Below are 17,430 nucleotides of genomic sequence, written 5' to 3'. Positions count from 1 at the left end.
GATGGTAAAACTCCTGTGTAAACTCAACATTTGACCTTTGAACCTTGATCAGTTGTACCCCTTCCCCCATCAAGTAAACCACACAATACAGTGTACATTGTGATCCTTCCAGTTAAACAGAAAGTATTTGCCAACATCATGTCTATAGTTTAGCAGAGTTTACACCAGTTTTACAGTAAATTAAGTTTTTTGTTAATACATTATTTCCCCCATGATACACATAGCAGCCTGCAGGTGGCAGCACATCGTATATTTGAGAGCAACATTATGTAAAAGTTAGATAGTTGAGGGACCAAAGTCATGTTTTAATCTTGACATCTTTATTCCTGTCCTGCAATACATTTGCCACATTTTCGAAGAGTAAATACATCTTAAATAGCTAAACAGTTGTCATTTTCATAAATTCCTTCCACGCCTCCATCCACAGTTTGCAAGGGAGAAATAAGCCCTTGAGCCCACTGTGTCCTTGTGCAAAAGCCCCTGCGGTCCGTACAGTCTGTCATGCTCTCTAGGTTTTCTGACATGTATACTTATTGTTTGCTGGCTGGAGTATGCCTGTGGCAACATGATGCAGATAGTTAATGAAACAGGAATTGTAATACAAAGATTTGTGGAATTCTATGTATTACCATGGATGTACTGTTCAAAGATTGACAGGGAGAGGACAAGCATACTATCAGGACTGTAATTACATGTTACAAACGCCACACCTTTTTTTTTTTTAGCACAATGGGTGAAAAAATAAAAGTTAGGAACAACACAGCCAAAAGTGGGACCAAGGATCCACTCCTGCATTATTACAATATTGTAAATTTTAAACACGAGGCGTCTAATAAACATATCTAAAGACTCAAAACACATTCACAGTTCATATCCTTCCTCCAAGTAGAGAAATGAACACTCAACTGATAAAAACAACGCGACAACCATCCACACTAACCAGACTGATCATATTTCCTCAAGCTGTGTTATGAGTGAACCTTAAACTGTACAAAATCAATTAGGTTAGAAATAAACATTTTGTTTCCTTTGACAGGAGTTAAAAGGCAAAAATAACATGCCACGTCTTTCGTGGAAGAAGTCTGGGATTTTCTCTGAGGTTTGCACTTGAAGCATGTTGCTAAAACCTGCCTGTAGTGTCTGGAACTCTATACATTATCACACATGGCCAATTCTCTGAATTGTTCAAGTATAACCTCCACTCAAAGTATCAATTTCTAGTAATCATCACACGTTCCAATGTATTGAGAAGGAAACTTCATAAGACCATGACGACAAGACAACCGGGTATATACTGGGCTCTTCAACTGTTGTTTTACATTCCTGCTAAACAGTCACATGCTATGACAGAAAAGCCCTTCTTTAAAATCAGTGTAGTGTTTTCAGGGACTCTCCTCGTCTTTCAAACTCTGTACAGCGCATGTCCTAAACTCAGCACACTTCGATACATTTTTTTAATTAGTTGCACACATAATCAAACAAACAAAACAATGCAGCCAGCAGAACACATATTCGTCTCAGGCAGAGCTCGCTGCATACATGAGGTACAAACGATCTAAAAGATAAGGCAAAGATCCAGAGCAGTCTTTTTCCATTCAGGCAGCAAATTAATGCAGTTGTGGAGAGCACAAGCTAGTCAGTATTAATTTAACAAAGCGACGCACTCCCATAACCCAATATCCATCACCTATTACACACTATAGTCCCAGATATACAGTAAATATGGTTCCGACATGAGTAGCACCGGACCTGTTCCTGTTCCATTGCAAAACTGAGATGTCAGAGAAAGAAGCAGTTTGGAGAGCGCACGGTGAGAGGGAAAGGCCGGACTTTGTGCGTTCCACTCTGCAGAGCTAATTGGTGACATCCTAACCCTGGCTTCCAGGACTGTTGACTGTTGAGACTTTCCTGGACCCTGATTCCTGAGCCTTATATCCACAAGGAGTGATTCTTGCTATCTAAAAACAGCGGTTATCACCATGTGGTAAATAAGAGCTGTACAGCATACTTACCGAAATGAAAAGCGGTTGTCATTTTGTCTAAAACCATAACCCGTCTTTGTATGACCGAGTTCTACAGGCAACCTTCCTACAGACATAAACCCCTTCCCAAGCCAACGGGAAACAAGTAGCATGAGAGGTGGTTCATTCTCAAAACCTTGTGTCAATTGAACAGTAGATAATCCAGAATCTACGTACATTAGCCATTACTATTATTATTACACAAAGACAACTCTGACTGTGGCAAACAAAACATTTGAAAGGAGAGAACGCAACTGCATTCTGGAAATGGACCGATCGTTATATCGACAAATTACTACGTCAGGCAGGTCATGAAAAATGTCAAGCCAGGTGTCATCTGTAATGAACGCCCTCACTCACATATTGCTCTGTGACTTTCAAATTCTGCAATCACAAACAAAATGTTCCATATCAAAAAACAAATCAAAGATTTTGTACAGCTAGGCTAACAGTTAAACAACAAATTATTGTCATTTCCATGTCAGCCTCCACCCCCTGTATCCAGTATAATGAAGGGTCTACTCTACACAGCCATTCAAGGGAAACCAAAGGCAGGTAGAGGGCGATGTGAGGGGGTCGGGGCGGGGGGGATTCATGTTCCAGTCCTTTACATTTAAGTCAGTCAGTTCTTCCAGTGGGCAGGCAGGGGGAGTGGAATTAGGCTTTCAAGGTGGGAGGAGGTCAGAGACACCCCCTTTAAGACCAGTGTTGAGACTGAAAACAATAAGTTAGCAGGAAACTTGTTGAGCCATCCAGCAGGAGCACACTGGAGTTGACAATGAGTCATTAGTGGTGTTGCTCACAGGTCGACATGTGGACCAAAAAAAAAAAGGGGCCGGGCCGGACTAGTTCATATAGCCACATAGGCAACAGTCCAAATCCCCCTTTCCATGAGGGTCTATGGTTCAGTCCGCTCTGGTGGTTTCCTTGAGAGCTTTTGCTTCAGTCCTCCTCTTTTTTGAAAAAAGTTTATATTTCATCATTGTTGTTTTCTATCTTTAAGTCCATGCTGCCACTACGCGCCGTAGCATTTCTCCTCGACATGCAACAGTCAGCTGGGAAAAGAAATGACAGATGGGATGGGGGGGGGGGGGGGGGGAGACAGAAAGACAGATGTTAGTTTCATTGTGTCTGGGAAAATTGTGAAAAGTTGAACTGAGGTTACACATGTATTTTTTGTTACAATGAGAAGTAAAAAGTATAAAAGAAGACTAATTTAGACTTTCCATATCACTGTAAAAAAAATAATAACACATTGCTGTCTCACCTGCATCACGACACCACACAGCGACAGCTCATACAGTCCTGACCGCTCTCGTCAGGTGGGTTCAGCTTCCTCAGCTTATGCTGTCTGATCTCTCTGACCAGTGTGTAGAAGGCATCCTCTACTCCCTGTAAACACACACACACACACACACAAAGGTTGCAGAAAGATCTCGGCACCTGCATTGCTCCATTCGAATACACCCCTTATAACATGCAGCACACCTCTCAGGTGTACTCCGCATTGATAGGCCTGGTAAGATTACCATGGCAACCTCGATTTATCAGACGCTGTTAATCAAGATATCATTGTGACTAAAAAGAAGTCAGTCACTTAGTTCTTTACAGATTCTTCTGGTTGAATGACGGACTTTCTGCAGGTTCAATGATGAATGCGAGAGACTGTATGTTCCTCCATAATGTGTGACAGTGAGTCAGAGACGGTGGGAGCTGTGCAGCGACTTGTCCTTATGAAGCCTTTCAAATACTGGAGCTCCGCTCTCAAGCCAAGGTAACCTGGCTGTGAGTCACGGAAATGTTTCCAGCAACACAAATAACATCATACCGCGGGCCACTCTCTGTTCTTCATGGGCATGAATATGCATATAATGTGTAAAACCGCAGTAATACTAGGACACTGTGATAACTTGTTTATGACTGTATCATGGAGCCCAGGGTGAGTTCAAATTTACATAGAATCTGAATTTTGTGGTTTGCAAAGATGGGAGGAGAAATGAACTAATCGGAGAAATGAATAGGCCCATTGTGTAGGATTAAGTGGCATCTAGCGGTGAGGTTGCAGATCGCAACCACTGAATACCCCACGGCTCACTCCTCCCTTTTAAAGTGTGCGGTAATGTGAGAGAGTGCAAAACTGCGGTATCTTTCAGAACCATCGCCTCATCTAGACGTGGACCGTCAGCAATGTTGGGATGATTACCTTCGCATTGAAAATGCGGAAGGTTATGTTTTGATCGCCGTGTATTTATTTATTTCTTTATTTGTATGCGTGTTATTCGCAAAACTCAAAAAGTATTGAACCGAATCGCATGAAATTTGGTGGGATGATTGGTTATTATCCGGGGACCAGTTGATTAGATTTTGGGAACGATCGGGTCAAAGTTCAAGGTCATGAACAGGTCAACATTTTCTTGAATCACATGAAATTTGGTGGGATGATTGGTTTTTATCCGGGGACCATTTGATTAGATTTTGGGATCAATCGGGTCAAAGGTCAAGGTCATGGAAAGGTCAACATCTTTTTTTTACCATAGCACGATACATTTTTGTCCAATTGGCATGCAACTAATGCCAACATTTTCATAATTCAATGCCCAATCTTGTGATATGCGAAGGTATGCACTCTACCGAGTGCCCATTCTAGTTATTTTTGTAATGTTATGGGTAGCAGATTACAAGTTACCCTTATTTTTGTAATTGGTAATTACTAGTTACCTTAAAAAAATGCAGTAATGTAACTAATTGACCAAATAAAATAAAATAAAAAAGGTTTTAAACAAAGTAGGATTTTTATCAGTGGTGACTTTTGAAAAAAAATGGTATAAACAATCAGTGCCTGAGATTGATGTAAATTAACCGTGTGTGTATAACGTGTCTTTCGGCGACTTTCAGTCTAACGAGGGGTAAGCGGTCACCGTAGTCTTTCAGAAACATGGCGAACCATGAAGGCCTCATCCTAAGGTAATGAAAACACAAGGATTCTTAATATCAGGGGACTATACACGAATAAAACATAGTTAATAATGTTATATTCTATTTCTGCCAATACATTCTCATAAATCCAACACAATGGACATTTAAACGGTTACTTTAAATACCAGAGAGAGAGAAAAAGAAAGTGCAAGTATGGTATTGTGGGTGTGTGCTTCTTGCTCACTACCTACCTGTCGTGTTTTGGCAGAGGTCTCGATGTAAGGGATGCCGTAAGAGCGGGCGAGTTCTTGGGCTTGCCTTGTGTCCACAGTGCGTGCCGGGAGGTCACATTTGTTTCCCACAAGCACCATCGGGACATCATCCGAGTCCTTTACACGTTTGATCTGTTCTCTGTGAATTACAGAACAAGACAATGTCCATCGTTGACATTTCATTGCAAAACTCTGTTTCCTGAAGCCAAGCCCGGGCACTGCATCTAGTCACAGTGACGTATCTCTTGCCTGGGATCCTCCCTGCTTCATAAACAACAGCAGCGTTACCACTGGAGAGCAAACCACCCAGGGAGCTCTAGGACCCTGAGGAAGAGCCAGAGCACGCCGGTGCTGGGCTGTGCTGCACTGCTGAAGGAGGGATGTGGAGAGGGAGGGAGAGGGAGCGGGAGGGATGGACGAGGCGGCGAACAGCATTACCTCATCACTACAGCAGCCAGCGCCAAACGCTAGGCAGCCAGAGGGAACTGACTGAAAGGAGTGGGTCAGATCAATCTATCAGCTCATCAGCCCTTCTTCTCCCGAGGCCACAATACAGCAGGATGCATCCGCTGCAGGAAACACTGCAAATGGTGTTCATGACCACAGTTGCTCTGAATCTTGATGTCAAAGCAGACATATTTCAAATATTGCCTTGTTATATGTGGTTGAGGAAACTATTTATAAGTCTAACAGGCATATTACAAAATAAAACAATAAAAGACGATATGTACTTGGTGCATTTGGTCTTATAATGCCGGCTGGTTCTAATTAAATGGGGAAGAGAATTAAATCAAGATGCAATGCCTAGTTTTACGCAGGTATCGTGCCAGTATGTGCCAACAGCGGAGCAGAAGTTTTGCAGAAATACCTCAGACTATTTCGGTCAGTAAAACAGACCACAGAGCTTTAAAATAAACCCAACAGCTCTAACCGGACCGCCACTTATTCTAGCATCCAACGAAGGATCTGTGCATGCTTCCACAAGTCACACAATGGTTTTACAGTGATATCTGCAACTGTACCAGCCGGGCTCAAGAAAGGCTGAACTCCAATGGCAGCAAGCCGAACAAATGTGAACGTAAGAAACAAAACAACCTGCGAACCTGTAGAGGAGGTGACACAGTTATGATGCAGCCTTTTTTTACTTGCCACGTGCAAGACTGGCAATTAAGGGCCTAATGTGATGAGAAAAACTAAATGTGGCAAAGACAGAGAACACTGTCATCTCCAGCTGAATCCATCCCCCCTCCCCCTCTTTTCTCCTTCCCTGTCCTTGAAAGTGCTACCTCTCTCCGCTCCTCTAATTGAGTCAGGATCGATTTCATTGGCATCGTGCTGTAATCCTCCAGTTGGGGGCTAAGCTTTCTTTAGCCGCGTTAAACGCTACAGCATGACATCACCAAACTACTGCAGCGAGCTGGCACTCGTACGTATACACACCCCTCTCTATCGAGACCTCATGGGAGTCCCTGCAACACACACTGAAAATACAAATCACACCATTTGTCTCTGTCCTCCACCCCGACTGGTCTGTGAATAGGGTAAATACTTAAGTTCACATCGGTACCAACAGATCTCACAATGCTCTACATCAGGGGTGGCCAACCAGTCAGAGACTAAGAGCCACATTTTTTACTGTGTCACCGCAAAGAGCCACATCATACACATATGTGTGCGCGCGCACACGCACACACACACCTCTGATCAGCCAGATTTATTGTAAATGTCACACACCAACATGATAATGACAGAAATGGACTCCTACAGTACTAAGACCACAAGCCAGTCATGTTCAGCCATGAACATTGTGTGCACTGTATCACACACACACACACACACACACACACTCAGTTCAACCAAGTCCACAAACAAAGATAGAATAATTTACAATAGTGTTTTTCGTTTACTATGCATGTTGCTTCGTGGGACTTCTGGCATTTCTTGCCTTGAACAATCCTCTTCAAATCTGGCTTAATTCCTTTGTTGCCACTCAATGCAATTCCTTCACATGGTGTCAATCAGAACAGGTGTCCGAAAATCGAACGGTGCACTTGCGCCATGAACGCCGCATTATGGGGGGCTGGAGTAATCAAACGCCCACCAATAAACCACTTTAGCCGAAGAGAGTGTTCGACATTCGGATGCGGTTCTCCCGCAACGCTGCTCTTACGTGTCCGCTGAATTGAGGGCGGCTGGAGAAAGCGTCACCGTAAACTACTTTAGCCAAAGTGCGGGACATCCAGCTGCCCATAATGCGGCGTTCATGGCGTAAGTGCAGTGTTTGATTTTCGGACACTTTCATCCGCGTAACCCACCGTAGAACGGCCCGCTCGACATTCGGATGTGGTCTTTCCGCGTTTGGCCCACGAGTTTGCGACCCCTGCCCTACTGGGAAACTTTGCGTTTTTTTCATCTCACGCATGCGCATTTGACGAAAAATACCGTATTGAACTCAAGCGAAGCGAACACGCACATACAAAAAAACACAAACTTAGATATGAACGTAAGAGCCGCATGACACCAGGCAAAGAGCCGCATGAGGCTCGCGAGCCGCGGGTTGGCCACCCCTGCTCTACATCAATGTCGCAATGAGTGGCGGCCCTGCAGCCCTAAATTCAAACCCTCTTTCTTCGCCTCACTCTTATACACACCTGTACTGGTGAATGTCCTCAAAGGACTTGGTGTTGTTGATGGCGAAGACACAGAGGAAGCCCTCCCCTGTCCTCATGTACTGATCCCTCATGGCGCTGTACTCCTCCTGACCTGCAGTGTCCAGGATGTCCAGCAGGCAGGTCTCCCCGTCAATCACAACCTGTTTCCTGTACGAGTCCTGTCGGAAAGGGGAGAAATTCAGAGATCGGGAGGGGCGGTAAAAATGTACGAGGGAGGAATCTGTCACGAAAGTCAGACTCCAAATCGAGGGCTCAGGTGGACTTTGAGGCAACTGTGGGTCACTGAGGTTGTTACATCCTTCGCCACTCAGTACTAAGCAGCATGTCCAGTTATAAAACACACAGAGATGGGATGTTGATTGGATGTCTCTCAACTGGCGTCTGTTAACAAGTCGCTGTCCAATTCCAGGTAAAATGGACAATTAGAGATCAGAGGGGCCGGGTATCGGAGCCAATGTTTAGCCTTCCAACACGCAGCCACAAAACGCGGAGTGCTGTCCCTTTGTTTGTTCGAGCATAGGGGCCAGGAATGCCAATACACAAAAAGGACATTGTCTGGCCAAAGGCAGGCGTGGTGAGAAAGAGAGGGATAGAGTGAAGGAAGAAGAGAGGAGAAAACATTCTCACTGGCTTGGCTCTCCTCTTCACAATGTCAGCAATAGTTTTCGATGTATTGTTTTCATGAAAATATAAGAATTACATCAGAGCACATATTTTTTCTTAAAAGAAAATTAGGAATTCCTTTCAAGTCTGATTGTTTGGAAAGTTGAAACCCACATTCGATTAATTTAATTTAATTAACTTTATTTAGACGGAGCTGTCTTCTCAGTAGGGCCCAGACAATATTGTTCAGGAGTGACTGTGGGGTTGAACATTTATATAAATTGTTTTGAATAATTGCATGCATTTCTACCACATAGATGAAAAAGTAGTGGACAACCACACAACAATTCAAGGGGGAGCTGGAAATTATTAATAATGTACAATAAAGTCTACCATTCTTTACCTTCCCACCCCAACACCCAAGATGTCTCCCACGAGAATAATGTGTAGAACATGAACATGTGTCGCGTCATACCTCTATGGTGGGGTCATATTCATCCACAAAGTGGTTCTGGATGAGCTGGATGGTGAGTGCACTCTTGCCCACGCCTCCAGCTCCCACCACCACCAGCTTATACTCCGTCATCCTTGCCGCTGCTGCTCACCACACTAACGCCACTGCTGGAGGAGGGGAGCAAAAGAAAGAAAGAAAGATGCAGGTTAGCTCTACCAAGAAGCATACATGACTGGGTTTCAGCAGAACTACAGACGCAAGCAATCTATTCTCTGCCACTGGACTGCGATTATGCAGCCCACAACCAGCTGCCCAGTGGTTAGAAACATCAGTGCTTTTTGTGTGTGTGTGTTCTACAGTGAGTGTGTATGATGGGAACTCAGGTTGAGACCCTCAAAGGGAAATGTGAAAATATGCTGTCTCAGTGTGTCTGAGACGGCATATACTCAGGCTTCACAATACGGACACCTCCCTTTGAACGCACGGTGACAGACGCCAGAGCAAGAATTATCAAACTTTTAAAAATCATTCAATTCAAACACACTGAACAATATGTTGTTAAATTTAAGTTAAAAAAGTTAAATGTCTTTCAAAAATAGTTTTCATTTCAGCAATCACTTTGCACTATTACTAACAAAGCTAGGCTTTTAGAGAGTAACGGTTTGTTGGTTTGCCTTGCTTTTTCCATAGGGATCGATCCATAGTCACAGAACGAGAGGCCCAAAAAGTGTGTGGCTGCAGTTGTCCCCCGTGGACACACTGAAGCCACTAAGAGGTCTCGTCGATGGAACAGGGCTGCCCTGACTATAAATCAAGGCATGTTATTAAAGAAACGTGTCTATCTGTTGAAGAAACACAAGTGATGTCCATTTTCTGAAGGTTAAAACGTACACAACAATTTACATGAATGTATGGACCTTGAGGGTAACTGAAAGCATTATAAGAAGAGTCGAGCGGTTCCAAAATGGACACGAACAAGTACAACATTAAGGACTTGGAATGACGTGCAAAATTCAGTTTGATCATCAAAAATATTATGGAACATTTGGCTTGCTTAAAAAAAACCCGTTGTCTTCAAATGTGCAATTTAAACCCCCCAGTGCTTAACATCAAGGTAATAATTGATCAAAAACAGGTTTTCAAATAATTTAGAAGTGAATGAGTATTTTCGAGTCGAGATGATGTTGAATGGTGGGGTAGTGACACCGTCGTCAATAGATTTGGAGAACAATTAATGTGGAATTTACCAGAAAGACTAGGCCTGCTAAAAAAAATTGGGAATTTGCAGAACATGCCATCACAATGCCAACTATCGAGTCAGCTGGAACCACACATGCGGCCACAGAAGGCAACAAAGACACCACAGTGAGATCCCCTGACATCACCAGCACCCTCACAACAAAAGTCGTCATATGGGTGTGTCCACTACATACAGTGGCAAAGTGTGACTCAGCTATTTGCAATTGTACCACAAAGTTACCAAATCTATGATCCAAATATGTCCTGAGACCAGCCCCCTGGTAGACGTCACGGCACCTGAGGAGTCAGACTTAGAAAGAAGTGAGGGCATCATGGAGACTTTGAGAGATGACCCAACCTACGGCTAACCACATGTCTGCTGGGAGCCCATTGTGCAAGTGCAGGAGCTTCCTGCGGTTATAGCTTCAGTTTGACATAATGCAGACAACAACAAGTGGTTGGGTGATGTCATCATCGCAATGTCATCTCTGATATCAGAGGTCAGAGGAGAATGCCTGGAATTCCTGAGGGGCAGTTTAATTTCACTTTCAGTTTGACAGCAGTCATGCACTTGCATGAATTTAATTCAACAGTGTCTCTTCCACTTTCAACACAAACTTACAAAAATGACATCCGAGTTATTAAACCGTTAAGACATCTGCATCACCCTAAAATAAATCTCCTTCTCAAAAGTAGTCTCTCCTGTCCCGTAGTTCAGAGTAAGATGAGGTCACACGGGGTTAAACATCTCGGCCTGTTCATCGACGAGAGTCTCGTTCTCGTGTCTGAATGTTCCTTAAGTGAGCTCAAGAAGAAAATCACTAACCCACCCCACCTGCTGGAGTGTGTAATCAATCTGTCAGGATTTCAGGAGCATCACGGGTCACATATGCTGTTTTAGCTTCTCCAGGACATCAACTATCATGCTGAACATACAGTGCACTCCATTTCTCTGTTACGCAAACTCCTTGCTCAGTACAGAGCGGTGGAGCCTGAGCAGAACTCATGGCACACCCTCTTATTTGGGCTTTGTCGCCCAAGGGAGCACACGCACAGCTGGAGTGAATCTTACACTCACTTTGTAGAAGGAGAGGAGTAACAGGTGACATGCACACATCCCCTGGACAGTTCAATGGTCGGACAACATAAAAAGCATCCAAAGAAAACTAAGTCGAAAGTAACAGAAATATGCACCTATAAGTGTCTCTGGCAGAATGTGCATGCACCTCTGTAAAAACGTTGTTTTTATTGTGTCTGCAATGCGTGTGGCTGTGCTGATGTGGGTACATACTAAGATTAGCCAAGACCAAGGCTGCCTCACTGATGTTAATGATTGACATAGAAAAGCAGACCTGCTAACGGAAGACAGTCTTTTAGCCACACACACACACACACACACACCTCGTCTTAACGGAACAGGTAGCTCTGAACACCGTCACCAATATCAACAATGGCCTCCTTGTAAAAACACCCTTGCTATAGTTCTCGAGCACAACAGGAAAGGAATTATCCTGAATCTTCCATCTTGTGGCCAAACATTTAGCTTCCCTTTCCCTCACCGTAAATAAATCAACCTGCTCCACAGTGCAGTCCGCCATGACTGGAGTACAGAGATCGTGGCAGAGCCACAGCACCTTTGACCAAATAAACAGCAGCTGTGTGGAGAGACGTGTGCTGGGCCAACAGACGCTGGAACACCTCTGGTCACTGGAGGCAACAAGCTAGTGTTCACGTCCGAGCTGGCTGAATGTGATGGCACAACATGTTGAACTCTCGATTGGTCATTGGGATTAGAGAAAGTGGAGTTTCAGGGGATGACGAGTGTGACGATTTTTTTTTATCAGTGATTGAAAGACACAGAGACATTTAGCATTAGCAGATAAAAAATCCAGTAAATCAAGCAATTTGGCCTGATGAATGTCTTTCAAATAGCAACATTAATTTATTTTTGGTTCGTTGCCTGATTAATTAATAGAGCGATGTTTTTCACAATAGCATGAATTACACACAAATTGAGAAAATAATCTATAATATAAGAAATATTTACTTATTTATTAGATCTTCTCAGTCCTTCCGGCATAAATACATATCTCCAAATCTTATTTGTTTTAGTTCGGTGCCTTCTTCACTAGTATGCGACGGCAATAATAAATGCTCATCATCATCGCATGCATTTTAATAACCAATGTTGGATTGGATTACATTTATTGTCTCTGCATTTAACTATCCTTAGTTATTAAGGAGCAGTGGGCTGCAGTGAAGCGCCCGGGGAGCAACTGGGGGCTCAGTGCCTTGCTCATGGACACATCGACTTGCAACTAATGGGGAGAGCGGGGATCGAACCGACGACCTTGGGGTTGCAGGACGACCCCATAACTCCACTGAGCTACAGCCGCCCCCAATGTGTGTCAAAATGTGCCAACACTAAAATCTTAAGCCTGTTCTGTATTGTTGAGGAACGTTTATGCCAATAAAGTGCACTCAACTGATAAGATGAAACATTTAGGATATACCAAATGAACAGAAAAAGGAGATTGACACCTACACACCAACAGATCTCCAGATTCTGACATGGTGGTTTGCCGCGTTTCTTCTAAATAACCAGATCTCAAGTGTACACCTGCCAAACGAGTGAAATTTACAGCCTACAATGCAAATTCAACACTCCCGCGCCCGCTACTCGGAGACTGGAGGAAGGAAAACAGACAGCCGTGCCATCTCTTCTCAAACTAGGCCAAGTCAGCAGCTGATTAATAATCCACACATACATATGGAGATGAATAGCTAAATTAATCATTGATAGTGATGCTGTCGCTTTCCCGGAGCCACTTGTTGTCAGTTGGGCTCATTCAGAGCTGCTCTGTGTGCAGATAGAGAGGCCGGATGAGGACACAGCCACTGGGGATCACAATCAATCTTTTTAAATATGTCATCTGCACAATGAGATGAAGCATTTGTCAACTTTTTCTCTACGTTATTTTTTTAAAAAAGTTCTGTACACGTATATTATCCAGCCCTGGTTTTCATGTTGTAAAGTAACAACAGTCAGTGCATGGTTAACCTTCAATTTGTTTTATTTTCCCCAGAAAGTGCACCTGTAAAAACATTACATTCAAACACGATGAGGTCACGCAACGTTCCACGTTTCATGCAATGTGAATGTCAGACAAAAGTAAATAATCCCTCGGCAATGTGACTTGCTCCACCAAGTCAGCTCAATAAAGCTGAACAGAGTAACTTCCTGCTCCCACTGTTCCAAATCCTCGACTCAGAGACACACTCTGGCCGCTGTGTCACGTCCAAGTTGGTGACCTACTCCTTCCCAAAATCCCAATCATCTTTGCGTAGCTTTTGCCTTTCTAATGAAGGAGCACTCTATAGTATGTCTGTGTTTAGGGTTATTTATAACTCGCCACCTCCAGCCTGGGAAATTAACAGTTCGTTTTGAAACCCTAGAGCCCCCCCTGGACCAAGAGGATAATCTTACATGACAGCTTACGGAGGATGCGAGTACGGAGCAGCGAGAGGGGTGATGGCGAGGGGGGAAGAGGGGGCTACTTTTACTATACGCCATGGGCAGAGAAAACCACAGGAGGGAGGGGTCGACCTGGGAACTGAAAAAATGTAGTCGGAAATCAATAACGATGTGCTTTGTCCTAGCTAATTCTAGATCACTACTGTCAATAAACACCTTTCCGTCTTTCACTTCAAATCACATGATGTAAGAAGCAGGGCATATGAATGGCCATCTTCCAAAACAGGCATTCTGCTCTCCATTAAAATTCTTAATTGGTTAAAGAATCCATACTGGCAGATCCACAAGCCTACTGCAGGGATAATAGATTTTTAATGGAGCAATGATGGTAAGGAGACCCTCTCTAGGGAGGTATCACGGTCGAATACTGAGACTCCAAGACCCCCCCACCCGCTCTCCAATGACATCATCCTCCTAAAAAGCATCCAAACATAAGTGTTGACCGGCAGCTGAGGAATCACTTCTACACTCTGAGGCCAATGAAACACAAGTAAGTGAGGACTTTAAGCTATTCTTATGAAGTCTATAAATTCAGTCATGAATCTAGTTGCCAGACTACAACCCTTTATAACAGCACTATTCATTAAAGACCTCTCCTTGGGTGGGAAACCAGAAAAATACCCAAACTTGAAGGAAACTGAGATTTTGCTCAGAGAAAATCCCGTAATAAACAATTCCTCCACCACGCATTTTCTCCCTTACAAACATTTATATAAAGAGTGTATGTGTGCATCTGTGTATATGTGCATGCTTAAACAAGTCATTCTTAAAAAAGGCACTGGACGACAAGTGACCTTTTCCCACTGGGTCAGCCTTTCAGCTTCTCAGGTTGGGTGAGACGTTCGAGGCAGCACACGGATGAAAAGGCCAGCTGACATGCACACGAAGGCCTGCCAGTTAGAGGAGCCACGGGGCTCATCGTCACACATCAAATGAAAATGAGTGGTGATATTATTTGTGTTGTTTATTTTTACAATCAGAATGAGTGAATCAAGTCCAGTTGTTGTTTGTTTGTGAGTGCATGAGAAAACACTGACAGAAAGCCTATTGTGGGTCACATAACAGTAGCTGCCTGTCAACCTGTAGAAGATCCCACCAAATGATCAGCTAATTCTCCAAAGAAAAAATAATTCATACCAATCTCCATCACCTAATCACTTAATGGTAATAACAATATTGAGACAGGAGTATGACACCATAGGTGTTTAGAATGGCTCAAGGTAAACCTCACTTTCTTTGGGTTTGGGTGATGTGGAGAAAATTGAAGGGAAAATAAATGGTTTAAACACTGTTACTGATAATGTAGGGGTTGACCATTGGTGCTTCCACAATGACATTTAAAAAATACATATATAATCATTAATTTGTATATTGGAGCTGCCCCTGAAAGTTGGTGACCCCTGAGCCAATGAAGAACTCTGTGTTCTTGTGAACAATTCTGTACAAACGGTGATGAAAAGTCACACCCACACAGCATGGTCAACAGGACAAGTCACAGTTACAAGTCTGGTGAGGAGAGGAGAGGCCACCCAGTTGACAGTCACTCTGGAAGCAGTGATTTGGTTACAGCCCTAGACTAGTGTTCATTTGACTAAGTGTGTATAATAAAATAAAATAAACTGCTACAATAGTCTGATAAATTCTGAAAAATGAAACTCACTTAGCGATCATGAAGCGATTTAAAAATGGGACAGCAAATGTATGCCAAAAGTCTAAAACAATAGACAAGACAATATTGATTTAAGTGCCAAGCCCTACTTTCGCTGTGCCAACGGGTCCAATCCAAACCCCCTGTAGAGCACCAGCCATTGAAGCAAATGTTCACAGTGGCAAAATGGTGGAATTACAAATACCGGGTCCATCTCGTGTTGCCAAAAATACTTTCCCCCATGGACCAACATAAGAAAAGAGATATATTTATTTTTTAATCATTAGGTCATAGAAGTTGAAAGTCGTCTGGATCCACTTTAACAGATGAAATACCGCAACAAATCTAAATGCTTCCAAAAACAAAAGCATATCCTTAGCATAAAGATCATACGCCATCGCCAAGTCTCAAACTGACACATTTACCTCAGGGTGAAAATTGCATTAAAATTTTTGTAATTTGCAAATTCCTGGTATCCAGAAGAGTCACACGTATCTTGGCATGTGTCTGTGCACCACCCTGGCTACAGCTGTTCAGAGAAGGGGACAGCAGACTAACATCACACCTCTAACACTGGCTGGACCTCCTCCAGCTGCCTACATTCTTGCCTTCATTCTGAACAACGCTCCCGACGCTGATGTCACCTCCAGCTGATGTCACATTCACGCGACCACCACCGGACCCCTATTACCGGAAGCCATGTCGTCTTGTGTGCTCCATCCCATATGATCATGGACGCACTACACCGTTGTAACCTACATGCTACGCATATGCTTTGGACAGCAACAGTGATGGTGAAGAAGAAGAAAAAAGAGGAGACGTGGACAGCAGTCGGTTACAATCATATGATATAATAATTAAATAAGACAACAATAAACACACCAGTGGCATTGTTTTCCAGGAAGGCACCAACCTGAATGTTACTACTGAGATGATTTCTGCTAAAGACTTACGTCAGCTTGGGATGGGTAAATGGTTTCCTCTCTAATCTGTGGCCATATTTTGTATGATGGAAAATTAAGAGTTGTTTTTGAATTACTTTCCCTTTTCAAACTCACCTAAACAGTTTAAACAGCGATCCTCCAGAGTAGAAATAAGTCCCAGTCAGCTCTATAAATGCCTTGTAATGGAATCTAACTTCCGCAGTGATACATTCAGTTTTTACTCAGTGTGACGGGGCGTCACCCTGACGTACTCGTACCGTGTGGCCACTATCGGCAGCGGCAACCTCAACAGTGTCTTTACAATAGTCTAAAATAACCACTACATATAAAATACATGCGACGGAAAGTAAATCCCTCGCTATTGCTCACATTTGCATAGCTACTTTCGGTTTATTGTTCAACCCGAGGTGATGGGGGGGGGGGACCAGGGCGACCTGAGGTTTTTTTCCTCCCATAACCAAGTTAACGTTACAGCACCCGAACTCTAGGGAGACTGTTTATCACAACAGCCGAGAGGTGTGGGCGACATCCACCAGCAGAGCGACACGTTACATGCAGCCCGCACGGGAACGCCACCATGAGTTGTTGAGCTCGCCGGGGCGGTGAATTAAAATGCAACGATAGCTAGCGAACGGGTTTAAACTGTGGACCGCAATCTCCAGCGGTGCCCCCCTCCCCAAAAAAATGCAAAAAATTCCAAGCAATTTTTTTTTTTTGCCATTAGACAAAAACAGGCATTGCCAACATATTTCGGACACAGGAATGTGCGCTGCATACTTACAACAAGCAAAGCTCTAATTAGGTACAAGAGCGACGTTTCGTCTACCGGGAGAAGAAGAAGAAATCTTTCAACTCTGTTGCCTCTCCGCTAGAAGGACACACAATGTTCTTGGTCCGCTTCCCGCCGTCTTCGGATATCTACACCTTATTATATCCGATAAAGTGTTCCGTTTTCAGTCGCTACAATGCACCGAGGCATTCATTGGTTCTGGGTAAAACGAGCCCGCGTTGAACAATGTGCTTCCACAGAGAGCAGCGGGGATGAGGAGTGTCGAGCCCACGCCCAGCTCTATCAAACATAGAACCGCCCCGGTTACCATGCATGTTACTGCTGCATTCACAGACT

At 43.6% G+C, this 17,430-nt stretch overlaps 1 protein-coding gene across 1 annotated transcript; it reads right to left on the bottom strand.

The window, feature by feature from the left end:
* Positions 1 to 298: 298 nt before the first annotated feature.
* LOC130195891 (GTPase HRas) lies at positions 299 to 17,336 on the bottom strand. Its single transcript, XM_056417654.1, has 6 exons — positions 17,086 to 17,336; positions 8,960 to 9,105; positions 7,861 to 8,039; positions 5,189 to 5,348; positions 3,289 to 3,413; positions 299 to 3,076 (listed from the first exon to the last, which is right to left on the bottom strand). Exons 2-5 carry the CDS (start codon positions 9,068 to 9,070, stop codon positions 3,294 to 3,296), a joined length of 570 nt encoding a protein of 189 aa, XP_056273629.1. The 5' UTR covers positions 9,071 to 9,105; positions 17,086 to 17,336; the 3' UTR covers positions 299 to 3,076; positions 3,289 to 3,293.
* Positions 17,337 to 17,430: the final 94 nt, after the last annotated feature.

The sequence above is a fragment of the Pseudoliparis swirei genome, chromosome 6, assembly GCF_029220125.1.
Source record: "Pseudoliparis swirei isolate HS2019 ecotype Mariana Trench chromosome 6, NWPU_hadal_v1, whole genome shotgun sequence".
NCBI classification, from domain to species: domain Eukaryota; kingdom Metazoa; phylum Chordata; class Actinopteri; order Perciformes; family Liparidae; genus Pseudoliparis; species Pseudoliparis swirei.
This window is presented reverse-complemented; position numbering and strand designations above follow the sequence as displayed.